This window comes from Dama dama, chromosome X, assembly GCF_033118175.1.
Source record: "Dama dama isolate Ldn47 chromosome X, ASM3311817v1, whole genome shotgun sequence".
Lineage (NCBI taxonomy): Eukaryota > Metazoa > Chordata > Mammalia > Artiodactyla > Cervidae > Dama > Dama dama.
In genome coordinates, this window is record NC_083714.1 from 121041004 (window position 1) to 121063264 (window position 22261).

The following is a 22261-nucleotide window of genomic DNA, read 5'->3' on the forward strand; positions in this document are numbered from 1 at the left end:
CTGAATGTTGAGTTTTACGCCAACTTTTTCACTCCCCTCTTTCACTTTTATCAAGAGACTATTTCTTCTTCGCTTTCTGCCATAAGGGTGGCGTTATCTGCATATCTGAGGTTATTGGTATTTCTCCCAGCCATCTTGATTCCAGCTTCATCCAGCCCAGTATTTCTCATGATGTACTTTGCATATAAGTTAAATAAGCAGGGTGACAATATACAGCTATGATGTACTCCTTTCCCGATTTGGAACCAGTCTGTTGTTCCATGTCCAGTTTTAACTGTTGCTTCTTGACCTGCATACAGATTTCTCAAGAGGCAGGTCAGGTGGTCTAGTATTCACATCTTTTTCACAATTTTCCACAGTTTATTGTGATCCACACAGTTGAAGGCTTTGGTGTAGTCAATAAACCAGATGTTTTTCTGGAACTCTCTTGCTATTTCAATGATCCAACAGATGTTGGCAATTTCATCTCTGGTTCCTCTGCCTTTTCTAAATCTAGCTTGAACTTCTGGAAATTCACACATACTATTGAAGACTAGCTAGAGAAATTTGAGCATTACTTTGCTAGCGTGTGGAATGAGTGCAATCGTGTGGTAGTATGAACATTCTTTGGCATTGCATTTCTTTGGAATTGGAATGAAAACTGACCTTTGTCCAGTCCTCTGGCCACTGCTGAGTTTTCCAAATTTGCTGGCATATTGAGTGCAGCACTTTCACAGCATCATCTTTCAGGATTTGAAATAGCTCAACTGGAATTCCATCACCTCCACTAGATTTGTTTGTAGTGATGCTTCCTAAGGCCCACTTGACTTCGCATTCCAGGATGTCTGGCTCTAGGTGAGTGATCACACCATCGTGATTATCTGGGTCATGAAGATCTTTTTTGTATCGTTCTTCTGTGTATTCTTGTCACCTCTTCTTAATATCTTCTGCTTCTGTTAGGTCTATACCATTTCTGTCCTTTAGCGAGACCATCTTTGCATGAAATGTTCCCTTGTATCTCTGATTTTCTTGAAGAAATCTCTAGTCTTTCCCATTCTGTTGTTTTCCTCTATTTCTTTGCATTGATCACTGAGGAAGGCTTTCTTATCTCTCCTTGCTGTTCTTTGGAACTGTGCATTCAGATGGATGTATCTTTCCTTTTCTCCTTTGCTTTTAGCTTCCCTTCTTTTCTCAGCCTTTTCACAAATGAGAATTCCAACCCAACAAGTTAAATCACTTGCTCGAGTTTACAAAGCACCATTAAATAATAAAGTAGAATTTCAAACCCATGTTTATCTCTCTTCAAATTTCATAGGTTGCATAGCTTCCCTGTTTTATGACCTGTTTTATTTTTTTATTTTAATTTTGGCTGTTCTGTGTGGTGTGTGGGATCTTATTTCCCCGACCAGAGATAGAACCCATACCCCCTGCAGTGGAAGCAAAGTCCTACCCACTGGACAGTCAGGGAAGTCCCCTATGGCCTGTTTTAAATTGAAAGTATGTCTTCACACAAATTGTGAGACTATACTGTGGAAGATGTGTGCATTTAAATTAAATGCTCACATTTTTAAAGGAGATCCATGAATAATATATCAGGTTCTTAGAAAGAATTTTACCTGCAACTTTTTAAGAAATTCGGATTATTTTTCTTAGACTGCTGAATCAGTTTCTGTAGTTAATTTTTCCAGAAGATCCTAATATTAAAGGTAACATTGCAGTTCACTAATAGCAAACTATTTTTGCTACTTTGAGTATTTTTACAGGGTGCTAATTGTGCCAAATCAAGACATTGAGATTGCATAATTTTTAGGTTAATATTAGCATAGGCCTACATTGTTTTCTTTTTTTCAGAAGCAGTGCAAGAATAGCATACCCTGAATATTCTTCCATCATGACACAACTGTCAAATATTGCACCCTTTTCACAGTCCTTGGTCTATTAGGACTTTGGACTATAGCAAAGGTGTTTGTAAAAGAGAAGGGCAAAGGAGATTTGTGAAATACCAGATACATTAGTCATATCAGAGATGCTTCTACTTTTCTTTTTGTAGCTAATTAAATAATCAGATGTCAAGTGTAGGTGAAGATATACCTACTTACTTGGGTACTTATACATTTATCTCAGAGATATTTAGGGTATCTCTCCCTAAGCCAAAATAATGTGCTTAGTCAAAACCCCCATACTCCTACTGTGTAATACCTATATCTATCTATCTATCTATCTATCTATCTATCTATCTATCTATCTATCTATTTATATGTATATATGAGGGTATGTATGTGATTTTGTGAGTACTTACAATTCAAAAAGTCCTTATTTAAGATGATTGAAGCTTTCCCATGCAGCTTTTTCTATTTTAACCTTCTTTTCTGAAAATCTACCTACTGGTAGACAAAAGGGAAGTACTATAACACTGATTTTTAGATTCCTTCCAGATATGTATGCCAATTAGAAACAAGAAAAATTGCAAAAAAAACCCACTTTAGAAATCTAAAGAATTTTAAGATTCCTTTAAAAATTTTTAGAGATAACCTGAAGTGTTTGTGAGTCCTTACAGGTAATGACATCAGCATTGATCTAACTTTATCATTATTATTTTTAAGTTATTAATGTAGTGTTCTTTGATATAAGGTGAATTCTATCAATATTACTTTAATCTGAGACACCCCTCTTAAAAAAGTCATAGTCCTTAAATAAATGTTCATCTTCAGAGTTAAATTAGACCTTGGCAAGTTTGTATAAAGTGTATTAATTTTTTAGAATGGTGTTGAGCTAGATTATCTGTATTTAAAAGTCATTCTTTGTTTTCTATTAATAAAAGCTACATTTTACTTAAACTATATTGACCGATTTGAAATGGTTTATGACGTAGACTAAGATATTTTTAAGTTCTAAATGCTGTATCAGTGTTATACAATGTGCCAATTATTAAGTTGTTTTTAACAATAGTACTGAAATGTTATTGCTATCTATAGCTTACAGTATACATTCATTCTTGTCAAAGTGCTGTGTAGTGCAGGCAGTATTATCCTAGCTTTATTTATGGTATACCTAGATACAAAGAGGTAAAATGGTGTACCCAAGCCTTCATGGCTCCTAAATGGAACTAAAAAGAGCTGAAGCAAATTACTCATAAACTCTTTTATTAATTCATTTAAAAATGTATTAAGCACTTATTATGTGCCAGGAACTTTACTTAGGACTAGGAATTCAAAAGTCAATGAGGTGTATTCCTTTCTCTAAAAGGCTCAGAGTCTGCTGGGAAATACAGCTCTGTAAATACATAATTAGAACATGAAGTAGTATATTAATAGAGGTTTTTGTGCAGTGAGAAGAGTTTGGCTTAGGCAGTAGCTAATTTCAGGGGAGACAGTCCTCACAGAATAAAATGATGTGGCAAAAGGGTGACACTCTAAGATAAAGCAAAAGGCCCAGGTTAAAAGGACAGTACGGGAAAGGTTGGATTGTTATGGAAGTTTCTGAGATATTCAGTGTTTGAAACTGTAGTATATACACTGTGGGTTATGTAAATATCTGTGAACATTCATGTTGAAACCAAAGAGGAAGAAGGGATAGCGATGTAGACATAAGTTAAAGAGAGGTCAGAAACTGACTATAGGGAAAAGTGAGTTGGGATATCATGGGGAAACATTGTTAGAGGATTTCAAGGAAGGCTATGGAAGTGGGGCTGGAGGGAAGAAGTCAAACTGAAGAGTCATTTCTGGTTTAGAATGTATAGGGTATAGAAATCAGCATGGTGAGAAAGAAAGAGAGGAGTAAAGGATGATCTCAACATTTCTAGCATGGAAATCCTTAACTAAAATTAAAAGACTTAGAAGAGAAAATAAGGATTTGTAAACAAGTCATGTTTGAGGTTCACATGGGATGTTCTGGTGAGGATTAAAAAAAAAAAAAACAGCTAGATACAGCGCTCAGGTGAGGGTTAGAACCTGGGGCTATGTGCTAATCAGTTTATACAGGAGGGGTCGGTGAAGTACAGCCTGTGGGTCAAATCCTGCCCAACACCTGTTTTTGTAAATAGAGTTTTTATTGGGATCTAGCCAAACCCATTTATGGCTGGTGCTGGGTTACAGTGGCAGAGCTCAATAGTTGTAAGAAAGGTTGCATGGCCAACGAGGCATACATTATTTATTTTTCATTTATTTTTATTAGTTGGAGGCTAATTACTTTACAATATTGTAGTGGGTTTTGTCATACATTGACATGAATCAGCCATGGATCTACATGTATTCCCAATCCCGATCCCCCCTCCCACCTCCCTCTCCACCCGATTCCTCTGGGTCTTCCCAGTGCACCAGGCCCGAAGCTGTGGTACATATACACCATGGAATATTACTCAGCCATTAAAAAGAATTCATTTGAATCAGTTCTAATGAGATGGATGAAACTGGAGCCCATTATACAGAGTGAAGTAAGCCAGAAAGATAAAGAACATTACAGCATACTAACACATGTATATGAAATTTAGAAAGATGGTAATGATAACCCTATATACAAAACAGAAAAAGAGACGCAGATGTACAGAGGCATACATTATTTATTTTCAAGTACTTTATAAAGTTTGCCAACCCCTGCTGTAGATATTAGTTGAACCTTTAAGATTCAATGCCATTGTATAAGGAAATACCCAGAGAGGAGATCCAGATCCAAAGGGTTCACCTGTAATAATTAGGTGAACTAGATTTTGTTTTGTTTTTTGAGGGAAAAAATATCCCCATTTCCTTTAAGCAATGCCAAAGAGTCCCCTGTAATTGGAAAGGGTCGCTTTTAGAGTCGATGTCTTAAAGAGTTCAGATAAGGTCTGTCTATTCTATTTGTTCACGTGGCAATCAATGGAAATATTATGAGAAATAGTTGAAATAGAATGGGTGGAATTTCAGCAGTGAAAAGAGGGAGTAGAGACCAGAGAATGGGTTCTTAAACTCCAGTTTTATAAATACTGTGAGAAACAAACTCAAAGAACTACTCCAAACTGGTGAAGCCTGAGAATCAGACTCATAACCCAGAGAGAATGAAACATAAAATAAACTGGGTGTTTCAAAATTATATGTCAATCCAGAGCTGTGAAAATGCTAGCAGTGGATATATTGAATCCAATAAAACTGAATGAGAAAGCTTACTTTAAAACACTGTATTTGTTTATTTCTTTGCCTAGCTCTATCAATATTTCAAATTATGAAAGTTTTATTTACAGTGAGAGAATCCCCAATGGCTCAGTGGGAAAGAACCAACTTGCAATGCAGGAGATGAGGGTTTGATCCCTGGGTCGGGAAGATCCCCTGGAGGAGGAAATGGCGACCCACTCCAGTATTCTTGCCTGGGAAATTCCATGGAAAGAGCAGCTTGGCGGACTACAGTCCATGGGGTCGCAAGGTATCAGACACAACTGAGCTACTGAGCACAATACCTAGCAGAGTTGGGGGGAGGGTGTGTGAAGTAGGATAGAAGCTTACTTTTCACAGTGCACACTTTTATTTTTCCACTGTACACCATTATTTTGTTCTGTTTGTATGCCTTACCTTACAAATTAAAATAGAATCCCCTGCTGAGAAATATATTCTGTTTCACACTACATACAAAAATATAATGCTAAAGGATTATACATCTGATATGGGAAAAAGCAAACTAACGAAACTTTCATAACAAAGTAAAGGAGTGTATGTAAATAAATTTTGGATAATGGAGAATTTCTTAAATAGATGTATAAAGTACTAATCATAACATAATAAACTGGACTATATTGTGTATTAATAACTTCTGGATATCAAAAGACAACATTCAGAGAATGAAAATGAAAGTCACAGAGTGTGAAAAAATATTTGGAACACACATATAACTAATATAATGTGTGTATCCATAATCATGAAGAAGTCCTATAAGTCTTTAAGAACAATCTGAAAGAAAACCGGCAGAAGTTCTTGAAATGTGAGAAGGGGCACAAAGAAGAATTCTGAGCTGCAGACAGTGTTTTATATCTTGATCTGGATGCTGTTCATAGAATGACCAGTTTTAATAAATAATGAATGTGCTCTTTCAATTATTTATTTATTTTTGAATGTGCTGGGTCTTCACTGCTGACTGGTGTTTTTTCTCTAGTTGTGGCGAGGGATGGCTACTCTCTAGTTGCAATGAGTGCATGGGCTTCTGGTTGCAGTGACTTCTTTTGTTGTGGAGTTCAAGCTCTCGGGCATGCAGGCTTCAGTAGTTGTGGTTCCCAGGCTGTAGAGCACAGGCTCAGTTTCATCGTGCACAGGCGTTGTTGCTCCACGGCATGTGGGATCTTCCCGGACCAGGGTTTGAACCCGTGTCTCTTGCATTGCTAGGTGGATTCTTTACCGCTGAACCACTAGAGAAGACCACAGGTGTGTTTTCTGTTTCACAATAACACAAGACATTTGCCATCTTCACAAAATAAGAAATACAAATGACCAATAAACATGGACAAACTTGAACGAACTTATTGGCCAACCCAGTACTTCAGTTCAGTTCAGTCGCTCAGTTGTGTCCGACTCTTTGCGACCCCATGAATCGCAGCACGCCAGTCCTCCTTGTCCATCACCAACTCCCAGAGTTTACTCATACTCATGTCCATCGAGTTGGTGATGCCATCCAGCCATCTCATCCTCTGTCATCCCCTTCTCCTCCCCCCAATCCCTCCCAGCATCAGGGTCTTTTCCAATGAGTCAACTCTTCGCATGAGGTGGCCAAAGTAGTGGAGTTTCAGCTTCAGCATCAGTCCTTCCAGTGAACACCCAGGACTGGTCTCCTTTAGGATGGACTGGTTGGATTTCCTTGCAGTCCAAGGGATTCTCAAGAGTCTTCTCCAACACCACAGTTCAAAAGCATCAATTTTTCGGTGCTCAGCTTTTTCCACAGTCCAACTCTCACATCCATACATGATCACTGGAAAAACCATAGCCTTGACTAGATGGACCTTTGTTGGCAAAGTAATGTCTCTGCTTTTTAATATGCTATCTAGGTTGGTCATAACTTTCCTTCCGAGGAGTGAGCATCTTTTAATTTCATGGCTGCAGTCACCATCTGCAGTGATTTTGGAGCCCCAAAAAATAAAGTCTGCCACTGTTTCCCCATCTATCTGCCATGAAGTGATGGGACCAGATGCCATGATCTTAGTTTTCTGAATGTTGAGCTTTAAACCAAGTTTTTCACTCTCCTCTTTCACTTTCATCAAGAGGCTTTTTAGTTCCTCTTCACTTTCTGCCATAAGGGTGGTGTTATCTGCATAACTTAGGTTTTATTAAATAATTGGATTACTGGGGAAGCTGGGATCAGGGGTGGGGGCATGGGAAGGTGAGTAAGGTACTATGGTTTGGGGCAAATGACTGATTTAACTTATATTTATCAGCTCCTCTAATTTGGACCATGAGACTTTAGCCAAGATCCCTCCCACTCACCTAATCAAAGATGAAATAGGTAGGAGGCAGTACTTAGCAGCCCAGTGCTGAGTTTGCAGACCTTAAGTATAAAGCCACAATGGATTATGTCAGAAGGCTACTAGGGTGTTATTTATTTAAATCTATTTCACAGAATTCAGCACCACCTTAATGGCCTGAAAGTGTTAAAGTATGTCCCAAAGTACCTAAATTACTCCCTAAATGTAATTTATGCTTGAGAATAATCTGACTAACTTGATTTAGAACAGCAGGAAATAAGTTATGCTGCACATAAATGAAGCAGCAGTGTAATTTTAAATACCGCTTGCATAGTGAATGAGAATTTTAATATTTGCAAAATTTTAAAAATCACTTGATTTATTATCCATATGTTTATACTGACATTTTTTGTCCTTTATTTAGGCAGGTCTACATTTCCTCTTGCTGTCAGGAAGAAAAAATGCAACAACTTTTCCCCCCCCCTCTAGTAATAATACAGAGAGTAAAACTTACACTTATTTCCTTGAATGCTCTCTGTAATATCTTTATGTGTTTCCTGTTGTAGCTGCACCTTCAGTCATGGATGCCCAGTTAATGGAATGAGAGAAATTTAGAGTATAGTGAGTGACTAGAGATTAAATTTATAAATGTAGCATTGTAAAACTAGCAAAATTTATATCTGTTCATTCAGGATGTTCCTTAATGGGAAAGAGTTTAATTTTATAAGTAGGCATGATAAAAAATGAAATTTTGAACAGTAAATTCAAGAACAGATTTACACTTGGCTGTTAACAACACATGTTAAAATGCTAGAAAGTATGTTTAAAATTTTTATGTGATGCTTGAAATGGAGTTTAAAATATTATTACTCACATTAAATGTCATCACATGTAAAGTGCATGCTTTTATTCTTTAATATTTTGTTTGAATAGAGTTACTAATTTTAACATTAATTTTAATAATATAATTAAATCAACTTTACTGTTTTCAAATTTTTAGCAGTTGCAGACTATTGAATGCTCTATATTCAGATATTTACAAAGTGACAGTATAAGTATCACTGTGGCCAAAAAGTTCATTTGGATATTTCTGAACGATGCTCAGGAAAAACCCGGATACCCTTTTTGGCCAACCTAATGGTTCATGTGAAGTCTTTAAGTATGCGAAGACTCAGCTTGCAGGAGTTGAGTGAAAATGGAGTAAAGGGAAAGAGGGCATTTCAGGAATACTGGACTAATGTACACAGTCACGAAATCCTGAGACAGTAGGGCATGGGGGGAAGGGGAGACTGCAGAGAGTCCTTGGTGGCTGGCAACCTCATCCTGCCCCACTTTTGTGGACCAGGAACACAAATGTAAGTAGAGAAGCCTGAGTGTTTCCCTTATGTCTGTATCCCCAACTTTGTCTTGCCACTCTAAGAGGTACCATGATCAACTGTGTGGGCCCTGATGGTTTTCTTCTCTTGGAGAAACTAGATGATAGATAAACTGTGAAGAGGCCAGAGGGGTTGGGTGGGAGGAGACTTTGTGGAATCTTCTGGAAGATGGTCACTGCCAGTGCAGTGGAGGGACACATCTGCAGCAGCCTAGAAGGAAGGGTATTTATAGCCCAGATGTTGAAGAAATAACCACCTTCCAGTAAATAAAAGCATTGGCAAGAGGGTAAATCTGGTGGTTGGGTAATAGAAAAAAAGCCAAGTAAGAAGCAGACTGATGACTGTTACAGGGGTGGAAAATGACCAAACGACAACTCCTCTGTGGTCTGGTTAGCCTCAGTCTGGTTCTCAAACTATAGTGTATAAAGATGGAGATGGCAGTTGTTAGCATGTGAGATTGCCTTTTAAAAAGTATTATGCTTAGTGAAGTAAGTCACACAGAGAAAGATGTTATCTGTGTTAGCACTCTTTGTCCTCTCTTATATGTGGAATCTAAAAAATTAAAAGCAAAGAATGTATATAAAAAAATAGAAACAGAATTACAGATTCAAAGAATATACTAGTGGTTACCAGTGGGGAGACCAAGGGAGAGGGGCAAAATAAGGGTCTGGCATTGAGACACAAACTACTATGTATAACATAAATAAACAACAAGGATATAGTGTACAGCATAGGGAATACAGCCATTATTTAAAAGAATGGAGAATAGTCACTATTGTATACCTGAAACTGATATGATATTGTAAATCACCTGTACTTTCAATTTAAAATAAATTTTACTTATTGTCCTTTTCTGAATATTCAAAGTTTGAAGCGTGCATTGTAGGAAAATTTAACAATATTAAATATATATATATATATATATAATGAAAATTAAAATCTACTACAGCCTCACCAAGATGATACAATGCCAACTATGACTCACTGTATTTTAGATTCTCATTTAACAGCTCTCTGACTCCAGTGATTCAAGTTCCCGTTAAGACATACGCAATGTACAGTTCTTTTTTTTCTTCCCTTTTTAAAAAATTTTTTTCATTTATTTTTATTAGTTGGAGGCTAATTACTTTACAATATTGTAGTGGTTTTTGCCATACATTGACATGAATCAGCCATGGATTTACATGTATTCCCCATCCCGATCCCCCCTCCCACCTCCCTCTCTACCCGATCCTTCTGGGTTTTCCCAGTGCACCAGGCCCGAGCACTTGTCTCATGCATCCAACCTGGGCTGGTGATCTGTTTCACCCTAGATAACAATTCTTTTTTATAGGGGATACATTCTTCAGATGTATTCTTAAGTCATGTTTTGGGTATTAGCACTGAAAATATATGAAAACAAAATTATTATTAACCATGAAAACATTTCCAAGATCATTTTGTGGCTGATGGATATAAAACATTTGATCAACTATAAAATACCATTATTTATTAAAGATGTAATTATTAGATAAATTTCTTTTTACTGGAAGGATAATTGCTTTTTAATATTGCATCAGTTTCTGCCACACATCAACAGGAATCAGCCATGGGTGTACATATGTCCCCTCCCTCTTGAACCTCCCTGCCACCTCCCACCCTTTCCCACCCCTCTAAGTTGTTACAGAGCCCAGGTTTAAGTTCCCCTAGTCATATAGCAAATTCCCATTGGCTGTCTCTTTCACATATGGTAGTCTATATGTTCTCCATTTGTCCCACTCTCTCCTTCCTCCCCGCCTGCCTTGTCCATAAGTCTGTTCTCTATGTCTGCATCTCCATTCTTTATAAGCTAGTGATAGAGACTATCTCTTTTGGCTATCATTAGCTGCCTTTTTATGCTACCAAAATACTGTTTTAGATATTTTTAAGGTGAAAATACAGTTAATCATTAAATGTAATACCCGATAGAATGCATGGTAGAGTATATGTAGATATATAATTAAATATAGGAAGAAAATAAGAAAAATAGAAAATAAAAGCCTTACAACTATCACTTTGAAGTGTTTAATTTGGTGAAAATTCATCTTGAAAAAAAGGAAATCCCAGAAAATTTAATGTAAGGTGCTAAAAGACACCACTGGAACCAGAGAGATCTGAGTTAGAATTCCAGGTCTGCCATTTAATATCTATTTACCTTTTGGTAACTTACTCAGCATCTCACCTTTCTCCAGTGAAAAATGGGAATAATAATTGTTATGTTGCAGAGGGTGTTGCAGGAGTTAATGGAATGGGATATGTAAATCCACAGACCCCAGTGCTTGGTTTATAATGTGAATTCCATTCCTTTCCTAGTAAAACAATAGGGAATTGTGACATTATTTGGATTCTGAAATTACTTAAATTTCCTAAGGGGAGGTAGAGATCTGAGAAGATCCTCAAGATATTCAAAACTAATCCATTGCATCTTAAGAATAGATCTCAGAGAACTGTACAGACAGCTGTACTGTGAGGTCACTCAATAGGCAGGAACTTTCAGGATGGCTTTTGTTTCATGCTGGCAAATGCCTGTTTGGACAGGCCCTGGCAGACCCAGTAGATCATGAGCCCCATAAGACTTTAAAACTTGCTCTGGATAGTATTTTTCAACTTGACAGTACATTAGATTCACCTGGGTGCTTTTAAAAATACCAATGTCAGGATCCCGCCTCTAAAGATACTGGTGTAATTGGTTGAGATTGGGGACCCAAAATCAGTGTTTTATTGCTATTTCTTATTTTATAATGCCCTGTGTGATTTTTATGTGCAAGTCTCTCAGAGTGAACATAAAGCCTTGACTCATATAATTTCTGGTTCAGTCTCTTCTGTGACCAGAAATGACCAAATATTTCCTTCTCAATATTCTTTTCTTGTGAGATGTTGATACATTACCTTTCACAAAATTCCTTCAGCATTACAATTTAAAATGCTAGTGGATACAGTGGAACTAGAAGGAGAAAGAAAGACTAGTATACCAGTTAACTGGTGGATTTCTTACATCTAAGCCAATGTAGAGGTTACAGCTGTCATCCTGAATGCTTGAAGATCTTAATGAGCAGACACTTTTAGTTCAAGATATGACTGAAATTGACAGGCTTTATGAGCTAATTTTTGATCCAAAAAAGTCTTTTGAAATTTAGTATCTAGTTTAAAAATAATTTATTAGATATTAATGTACTTTTAAATTTCTGAAGTTTTATTAAAAATTAAGTATTATCATAGGGAAGAAAACACTAATATTCCATAATAATTGTCTCTATTTTTGTCTCAGTAACAAAGTGTATTCATTTTAAAGGGAAATGGCAGCCTTTTATCAAATATTTTAATTCAGTATTATTTATGTTCACTGAAACTGACATATAGAAATGTGAGAAACTATCAAAATAATATCTTTATTAATGTAATAACATATATTCTGTGTCCATATAATCCATTTATTTTTCTTGATCCCTATTTTTTATTTCTAGGCAATTTGACAGATCTGTTGAAAAATGGCGGCGGTTTCATTATGATATGAAGATATTTAATCAATGGCTAACAGAAGCTGAACACTTTCTTAAAAAAACACAAATTCCTGAGAACTGGGAACATGCCAAATATAAATGGTATCTTAAGGTAAGTTTGTGAAATCTCTCTTTTTTCAGACTGTTTTTATCTCTACCACAATATCACAACTGCTTAACTTCTTTAAGTTCAGGTTGTGAAGGATGATGGAAATTTATAATTCCCTGACTTTTGTTGTCAGCACCGCGCATGCTAGAACTTGTCATGATGATCATTTTGGAACGTTTTGTGTCAGGATGAGAATCTAGACATAACCGGTTTATCTGATGAACTGCAGAGTGTAATTGAATCTTGGATTCAGAGAAGCATCTTACAGCAGGGTGTCCTGTGGCTTTAGGGCAGTGTGTGTTTTTGCCTTATGTTGGATTTTGTCCAGGAGGAGAACTTGTGGTATACTTAGCAATAATGTAGTCACTAGAAATATCCATCATTATAAAATTACAGCTCTGTTTCCCTAAAGACAGTCTGTGGTGTTGTAGCAATATTTCTATATATTCTATTGACAGAATGCCTTCTGAGATAGGCCAGAGGCCAAAACAATACAGAGTTAATTGGCAGTACTTATTGACTGTTTTATGGGTTTTGTTAATGGAAATGCAACATATGGATTATAACATCATACAGTTTAATTTCAACTGGCTGTGTCTTTTGATTATGCAGATAAAGTGGATTGTAGAGGTTATAATTTAGGTTATAAAGTATATGGCTTTAGTATAAGAAATACTGGGTTCACTACACCAAATCTTAAGTACTTTTGCAATATTTTTTAGTTCAAATTGTTCAGGTAGGAATTTTCAGTCAAGGAGGTTTGAACTGTGGCCAGTTTTTGAATGCCAGAAAATATTGATTAAGATAGATGAAAGCAAAGAAAAGGGTAATACACTAAATAGTCTAGGCATTTCAAAATGCTGGTTTCATAAAAGTAATATCATTTTCAACTTAACAATTCTCCATTTTCAAATATTTTTTGCATAGAAAAGATGCCTTCTGATATTAAGAAAGTAGCCGTTTATACACCCCATATATGTATAAGCTATGTAAATGTAGAAAATGAATATTGTCAAATTTTGTGTAATTATGTGTATATCAATCAAATCTTTATACTCATCAGCATTACCATTGCAGATAGAGAAAATGCATCGATTTCTAATCTGACATCATACAGAAAATATATTTTTAATAGCACTAAAGTGAATTTTGAGCCAATGTAGCATCACCAGGTCTCTGACTTAAAGAAAGAAATATAAGGTATTCTTGGGGAGATTTATAAACCTCTTGCTATTTTGAAAGATGTCCGTCACAAGGTAGTTATACATATTAATCTGTTTTGTTATAAAAATAATATATACTCATTATAAAAAATGAAAAATGTAGAGGTGAATTGTAGGTAAATATATACCCACCTTCTACTCCACAGAGAGTTGTTGTTGTGATATGGATATTGGTATATATTTCAGCTTGTCATCTCACTCAGCAATAGATACAGAAGGTTTATTAGGGAGTGTTCTTGGGAATTTGGCAATTGGTTTATGATATTCCTGGGTATAGTTTTCCTCATATTTCTTATCCGTGTGGTCTGTTAAGCTTCTTGGATCTGTGTGTTCATAGTTTCAATCAAATTTAGAAATTTTAAAGGTGTTACTTAAAATAATATTTTTCTGCTCCTTGCCCTTTCCAGGGACTCTGATAACATATATTAGGCCACTCACTGATGTTCTGCTCTTTTTATTTTCAGTCTTATTTCTTCTGTAATTCATTTTAAATAATTCCTATTGTCAAATGGACCAATCTATTATTTTAGCTTATCTAGACTGTGGTTTATCTCATCTAGTGTATAATTTTAACCTCAGACATTGTTGTCTTGTGTGATTCAATACATTGTTGAAGTGCGATTTGAGAATTTTAACATTTTCCATGTTAATATCTTAACAGACCTCAACATTCAATCTTTACCTTCTGGAAAATACAGAATACAGTTACAATAACAGTTATAATGTTTCTTGTCTACCAGTACTATCATCTCTGTCTATTTTGGGTCAATTCCATTTATTTTATCTCCTTTCTATGAGTGTTATTTTCCTGCTTCTTTGGATGACTGGTAATTTTTGATTGGATACCAGATGTGAATTTTAACTTTGTTGAGTGCTTGATACATTTGTGCAGATAAATATTGTTGACCTTTGTACTGAAACATAGTTATGTTTGCTTGGAAATACTTTGATCTTTGGAGTGTATTACTCGTATACTTTGAGTTTTGAGCAGAACAACCTAAAATCTAGGGCTAAATTTTCCCCACTACTGAGGCAGAACCCATCTGAATTCTCGCTCTAATGTTCTTGTATAATGTTTTCCACTGTGTCTGGCAGGAACGGGTACTCTCCCAGCCATATGTGAGCTCTGGTGATTGTTTGCTTTAATTGTTGTGTATAGTTCTTTCCCTTGACATTGGTAGTTTCTTGTTGTAGGGCTTCCCTGGTAGCTCAATTGGTAAAGAATCCACCTGCAATGCAGGAGACCCCGGTTTGATTCCTGGGTCCAGAAGATCTCCTGGAGAAGATCTCCTGGAGAAGATCTCCAGTATTCTTGGGCTTCCCTTGTGGCTCAGCTGGTAAAGAATCTGCCTGCAATGCAGGAGACCTGGATTTGATCCCTGGGTTGGAAAGATTCCCTGGAGAAGGGAAAGTCTGCCCACTCCAGTATTCTGGCCTAGAGAATTCCATGGACTGTATAGTCCATGGGGTCACAAAGAGTTGGACACAACCAAGCGACTTTCACTTTCATTTTCACTTGTCATGGGAAAAGGTTAGGATTTAACTGGAAACTGGAAGGGTGCTCTGCAGATCTCCAATGCTTATTCTCTGTATATCTGTCCCTCTCTGATGCTCTGCCCTGTGACTCTAGCCACTTTGGTTTCCTTCAATACCCAGCTCCATGTCCTCATCTAAAGAAGACCCCGTGGTTTTCTGCCCTTGTCCTTTATCGTAGCTTGGAACTCTATTCATAGAGTAAGCTGGGGTGACTGTAGGGCTCATCTCATTTGTTCTCATTTGTTTCTAATTTCTCAGAGATGACTGATTTTAATGACCCAGTGTCCAGTGTCTTTTAAAAAGCACTGTTTCATACATTTTGTTGATTTTTTAAAATTTTTAGCCAAAAAGTTAAATCCAGTCTAGGCCAGAGGCAGAAGTCCAAAACAATTTTAATGTCATTTGATATTTTATTATGTTTGCTTCTGTACAGTCTTGCAGGCGTGCCTGCTAAGTTGCTTCAGTCATGTCCAACTCTTTGTGACCATATATGGACTGTAGCCCTCCAGGCTCCTCTGTCCATGGAATTCTCCAGGCAAGAATACTGGAGTGGGTTGCCATGCCCTCCTCCAAGGGATCTTTCTGACCCAGGGACCCAACCTGGGTCTCCTGCATTGCTGGCAGATTCTTCACCACTGAGCCACCGGGGAAGTCCTCTATACAATCTTAAAGCTATTCAATATATAATCATTTTAATTGCCTTGAGAATGACTAGAGGTCTCTACTTCTTAACACTGGGATTTAGATGTAAGTGAACATTTCATCAGAACTTTGTTTCCTTTAATTGGATAATTTTTTATAAACTATTTTATTTAGTCTGTTTTTTTACTCATTCGTTGGTGGCTCAGACAGTAAAGAATCTGCATGCCATATGGGAGTACTTGGTTCGATCCCTGGGTTGGGAAGATCCTCTGGAGGAGGGCATAGCAACCCACTCCAGTATTCTTGCCTGGAGAATCCCCATGGACAGAGGAGCCTGGCGGGCTACAGTCCATGGGGTCACAAAGAGTTGGACACAGCTGAGCAACTAAGCATAGCACATAGCACATACATAAAGTATAAAAGGAACTTCTTTTATACTTGGAAAAAGTTTTTTTTAGCTAAGGAACTGTGAATGATAACGCAAATCTTCTTAACAGTTACAGTGTCCTTTCCGCCTCCCCCTGTGATTAAGAAGGTCCAAAATCATGCATATGCACTTGTGTATACCTGCATAGACACACATACGATAAGAAACCTGAGGTTATCTTTCTAGTCTCTTAAGTCTCAGAAAAGGGCCCAGAAAGACACTATCAGGCATCTCCATTGAGAAGACAAATGAAATCTGGTAATTTCAGCTCTCTTGGTCATTATCATTATTGATTAACTAACAATGTTGTTGTTGTTGTTTAGTCGCTCAGTCATGTCCTACTCTTTTATGACCCCATGGACTGTAACCCACCAGGCTCCTTTGTTCATGGGATTCTCCAGGCAAGAATGCTGGAGTGGGTTGACACTTCCTACTCAATGGTGTCTTCCTGACCCAAGGTTTGAACCTGCATCTCCTGCATTGGCAGGCAGATTCTTTATCACTGAGCCACCAGGGAAGTCCAACAATGAATAAGAGGATCTAAATCTTTGATGAGGAATTACCTTAGGAAACAAAATGTAGATGCTACAGGTTGGCAGCAGGTAGATTTGTTGCCTTGAACTTGTAATGGTTACTTTGAGGAATATCAACCAAGTAGGCCATGTACTAAACAAATATTTACAAGGGTACACTGATGTTTGAAACCTCATCTGTATGAATTTCAGCAAATGTGTCTGTGCTATGCTTAGTCGCTCAATTGTGTCCAACTCCTTGCGACCCCATGGACTGCAGCCCGCCAGGCTCCTTTGTCCATGGGAATTCTCCAGGCAAGAGCACTGGAGTGGGTTGCCAGGAGTGGGTTGCCATGCCCTCCTCCAGGGGATATTCTCATCCCACGGATCGAACCCAGGTCTCCCTCATTGTAGGTGGATTCTTTACCATCTGAGCCACCAGGGAAGCGCATATATCATGTCTAGATAGGGAATAAAATAATAAATCATTGCACGTTATGAGCTTGTCTGTATATACTTCTATTAAGTTGTGTTTTATTTCTATTTTTAACTTAAAAAAGATAAATCCTACTGACATTTGGTGTTATTATTCAAAATAAAGTTGCTACCAATAGTGTAAATAAAAGATTGCCTGGCTCCATGCAACTCAGCTATTTTTTCCCCATCACAACTGAATGATACAATTAAGTATATTAATTAATATTTTTCAAGATATTCTAAAAATGTCATGCAGCATGGGAATTTTTTTTAAAATATCACATTTTTAATGAGAAAATATCAATCATGTGATATGCCACTAAAATTGGTCTATTAATAAGCTCACTTAGTTATTTGTGTATGTCTTAAATATTCATTCAGCAAGCAGTGATTGAGTGCATATACAGAATTTTATCATCCACAAAATAGTGACATGCCACATTAGCTTATAGTAGAAGTTCTGAGGATTAGCTAAGAAGTTGGAAGCCATATTCAAAAAGTGTGGCTTCAAATTCCAGCTCCTTTAACAGCTACAGAGTCCTATGAAGTGTCTTAAGTCTCTACATCTCTTTTGTTTTAAAGAATAATAAAAATGAGATATGCATAAAGTACTTAAAATTTCATTCTCCATAAAATAATTACTCATTACTCAATCCTCTAACTAATCACACTTCCTAAGTGATTAACCTGTATCTATGAGAACAGAAGTACGTTTACTGAATTGCTAGCCCCAAACATCTGAAATACAGATTGAATAACCAGGTATCTTCAATATTGCTTATTTTTATGTCTTATTACATTTTCTCAAAGTATAACTCTTAGATTAAAAAGTGAGGAAAATTCCAGTTCAACCAAACAAATCTTTCTCAGAAAGCTGGCATGTTTACCTCCTTTTAGAACTAACAAGAGTAAATGTTAATGAGAGTTTTCAAAGGGAAAGCTAAACACCATGAAGGAAAGTTACAAAAATAATGTCAACTAATCTAGTGATGGAGTAAATTGGTGAGCCAACAAGTACATTGAGTGAAAACAGAAAAGTGGAAATCATAACATGCTAACATTTAGCTCTACATGTTCTTCTAGAGTAGAAAGAAATGAGTTTTAAAGCATGGGTTGTTATTTTAATGGAGTTGAAAATTCTAGAAGTTGACAGTAGAAATAATAAAAATCAAAATTAGATTGATTATTTTAAAAAGTGGGATATCTTTCTATTAATGGAAATGAAACCTGTTGATTTGATTAGATAGCGCTACTTAGTGAACTGTATTAAAAATTAACAGTCCTTTATAAAAACATTGCCATGAGCAAGCAGAGGACCTTGAAATCTTAAATTCCATTTGAAATTAACTGCAGGAAGTAGACAGAAGTAGGATTATTTAGATAATTTTTTTGGCTTTAAATTAGTGAATGGTAAGCATAGGGAATAAAGCAGCAATGTGTTATTGTAGCATTAGTTATCTGCTCTTTTTAGGCAAAATATCTTCTTAAAGTTAGTCTTCTAGTATATCTTTCAACATTACTACTGTGCTTCACTCCTTCATAATATATATTGTATGATAGAAGTATAATATATTTTTGTGTATTGCTATAAATAAATACAGTTAAAAACTTAGCTTTGTAACATAATGATACACGAATTCACTGTGATTGTATATACTTAAACAACATGGATTAAGTATGTCACATCATAATGTTTATGTTCACCACCAAATCTCAAAATAATAGTTTAAATTCATTGTCTAGTTAAGCAAAGTGCACTTTTTTCTTTTCTCAAATTAGAAATTTGCACAGAGAATGAAAAATTACATATAAATTATATAGTCGTAACATTACTGTGATCTCTCAGATGAGGAAATAAATCAAGGGAAAAGGCACGAGCTTCTTGGAGTTGGCAAAGGGAAGGCAAAGAAAGAAGCATCTAAAAGAGAGTCATAGACAATTTTAGCTGCTCTTCAGCTTTGCCTTACATTGGCTATTTGTGATGGAGGAAATTTCCAAAGCACTTTGTAAAGGACCCAATTCTTACAAGTTTAGATTACAAGAATACATTGGAGCTGGATAACTCCTGCTCCAACGTTTGAGACAAGTGAGTTCATAAAAAAAGCCGTCTTCCTCTTAAAGGAGATACCTAGACTTTGTAATTATCCTCACCTCGCTTTCTCAGCTTACAGCCTAGAAAACCCTCAAGTGGCAGACACCATCATTGAAAAATCATTGGCTTGCCCAGAAACAAAGAGTTTTGAATAAATGTGCATAGGTCACTGACACTATCTGCTATGGTGAGTTTTTGTATTTTTATTTGGATATACTTTAATACCTAATCGGTAATGTACTCCCCCAAAGGACTCTACTGGAGATAACTGACTTTGAAATATGGAGTAAATCAAAGGCTATCTAGAAAAAGGCATATGGTGTAAAAGACCAAATTGAATACAAGTATGTTTTCTGTAGAGTCGGTTTTTATAGTACTGATTTTACCAGCTGGCTGGTGAGTTTGAGGGCTTCTTAACAGTCACACTGCTGGGACTCAAATGCTGATAGAGACTTTGATGGAAAAAAATCATTTGAGTAAAAATTTCTGCCATCTGTTGCCCTTCATTGGGACCCCAGTGTTAAGAATAATTCATACAATTGCCGACCCTTTATATTTCCCCAGCAGTAATAAAATTTCATAAAATTGTGTTTGGTGGTCGCAAAGCTCCCCTGGTTTCTGTAACTGGAGGATGTACACTAACATAAAGGAATCAACATGAAAATTTACTGCAAAGATAATTTGTCTCTGGTCCCTTGCTTTAGGGTTACAGTGATGTGTAAGTATGGGAATACATTTTAAAGTAAGCTTTCCAACGTTATTAGCTGGGAGAGGCATGAGGATTCAGTCTCTTAATACAGTTAAACAGTTGGGCACTTCATTCTTACATAAATATTGTTTGCCTTGTATTGCTGCTTAGAAACTCCTCTGTAACTTCTTGGCTCCTATGCATCTTTTCAGAAGCAGTAACAGATTTATAGGGGGTTTAGCAAAGGATGGAAAGTCAGAGAGAGGCTCTAAGTTGTTGCCTATCAAATGTCTTTTGTAAAATAAGTATAATAAAATAATTGGATAATTTCAATGGCTTGTTCTTCAAGTTCTGTTGTGCAGCATGGTATGTTTAAGATGAAAAGTTGCTATATATTATGGAAAAGAAATAAGAACTGAAACTATAAGTTACTGTAATAGCCATAGCAGTAAAGAGTTGCTTAAAATGCATGATAACACATCATCCCCAAGGGATCCCCATTCTTAGAGTAAGAAATTATCAGGAGAGTAAGAATCTGCAAAAAAATACATAAATAAAGTGAAGCATACTAATTGTAAACTCCAAATTGGGGCGGGGGGGACCCTGCTCACATCAACATGGAAGCATTGTGAAATAGAAATTATTTAATGAAAAATAAGATTAATGGTAATATAGGTAAATTTTATGAAGTACAATACTTTGCAAAGAGGATGTTCCAGCCACTCTGATTTCATTGCTGTCTCTCCTCGCATACCTTCTTCCTATTCCTTCTAATGCTAGTTCCTTCCATTAAATTTGTTTTTCTTTTTGCTAGAGGTTCTACCCTATCCCCAGTCTTTATCCCCTGTGTCCTAATTCCCTCCCTCTCAGCACTTTTTTACACTTCTCTTTACATACATATGTCTGTGTTCTGATGTTATCTTTTCAGATATGCTTTTTGTAAATTCTTCTGTTTTAAAAAGGCCACACACGTGAAACAGATCACCAGCCCAGGCTGGATGCATGAGACAAGTGCTCAGGCCTGGTGCATTGGGAAGACCCAGAGGAATCAGGTGGAGAGGGAGGTGGGAGGGGGGATGGGGATGGGGAATACATGTCAATCCAGGGCTGATTCATGTCAATGTATGACAATAACCACTACAATATTGTAAAGAAATTAGCATCCAACTAATAAAAATAAATGAAAAAAAAATAAATAAAAAGGCCACATGCACACAGGCTTAATTTCTGAGTTATCCTGCTTCAGTTTCATCATAACACTGTCAACTGCTGAAATTTTAATATATATATATATATATATGTTTATTTTCTGTAGTTCCTACCAGAATGTAAATCTTGCAGGGACCTTGTATTTCATGGTTCCCAATATACCCTCAGTACCTAGAACAGTCTTTTCGTACATGTAACGTATTATATTCACCATAATGAATAATTGGATAAATGAATAATATTTTCATCATATTATTTCCTTAAGCAAACTATCCCCAAACTTGTCCTTCCTGCCATTTTTACTCCATCTTCTATGCAAGAAAATCTTCTTTTCATGGAGCCGCCCTCTCTTCTTTGTACAGAATACTTGAAACTCTCATATTTGCTGAAAGTTTAACAATATGATGGCTTCTATTCTCTGATCCTTTGAGTATATCATAAATATCAAAATTCATTCAACAAATATTTAGTGTCAGCCTACTGTGTGCAAGGGAGGCACTTGACTTGTGACTAGGGATACAAACTTGGCAACATGCCCCCTTTCCCTTCAGTCTCATGTGTTCAGCACATGAAGTTCAGTTCAGTCACTTAGTTGTGTCGGACTCTTTGCGACCCCATGGACTGCGGCACGCCAGGCTTCCCTGTCCATCACCAACTCCCGGAGCTTACTCAAACTCATGTCTATCGAGTCACCAACCATCTCGTCCTCTGTTGTCCCCTTCTCCTCCTGCCTTCAATCTTTCCCAGCATCAGGGTCTTTTCCAAGGAGTCAATTCTTCGCATCAGGTGGCCGAAGTATTGGAGTTTCAGCTTCAGCATCAGCATATGAAGGCCAAGGTAGAAATGCATGACAACATGTTAACACTGGAGCCAGCGTAGCAAAATGAGTATTTTTCTACAGCAGTTAAGCATTTCTTACCTAGGTAGCACAAGTAGTAAAGAATCCGCCAGCCAATGCAGGAGACATAGAGGCGTATTTGATCCCTGGGCTGAAATGAACCCCTCAAGAAAGAATTGGCAACCCACTCCAGTATTCTTGCCTGGGAAATCCCATGGACA

At 36.8% G+C, this 22261-nt stretch overlaps 1 protein-coding gene across 1 annotated transcript in view; it reads left to right on the top strand.

Moving 5' to 3' along the window:
- The window catches only part of DMD (dystrophin), a 2165569-nt gene that overhangs the window by 991421 nt on the left and 1151887 nt on the right, over positions 1-22261 (top strand). The window contains exon 43 of the mRNA XM_061137756.1: positions 12252-12399. Within this exon, the coding sequence (XP_060993739.1) occupies positions 12252-12399 (148 nt within the window). The remainder of the gene's footprint in view (positions 1-12251; positions 12400-22261) is intronic.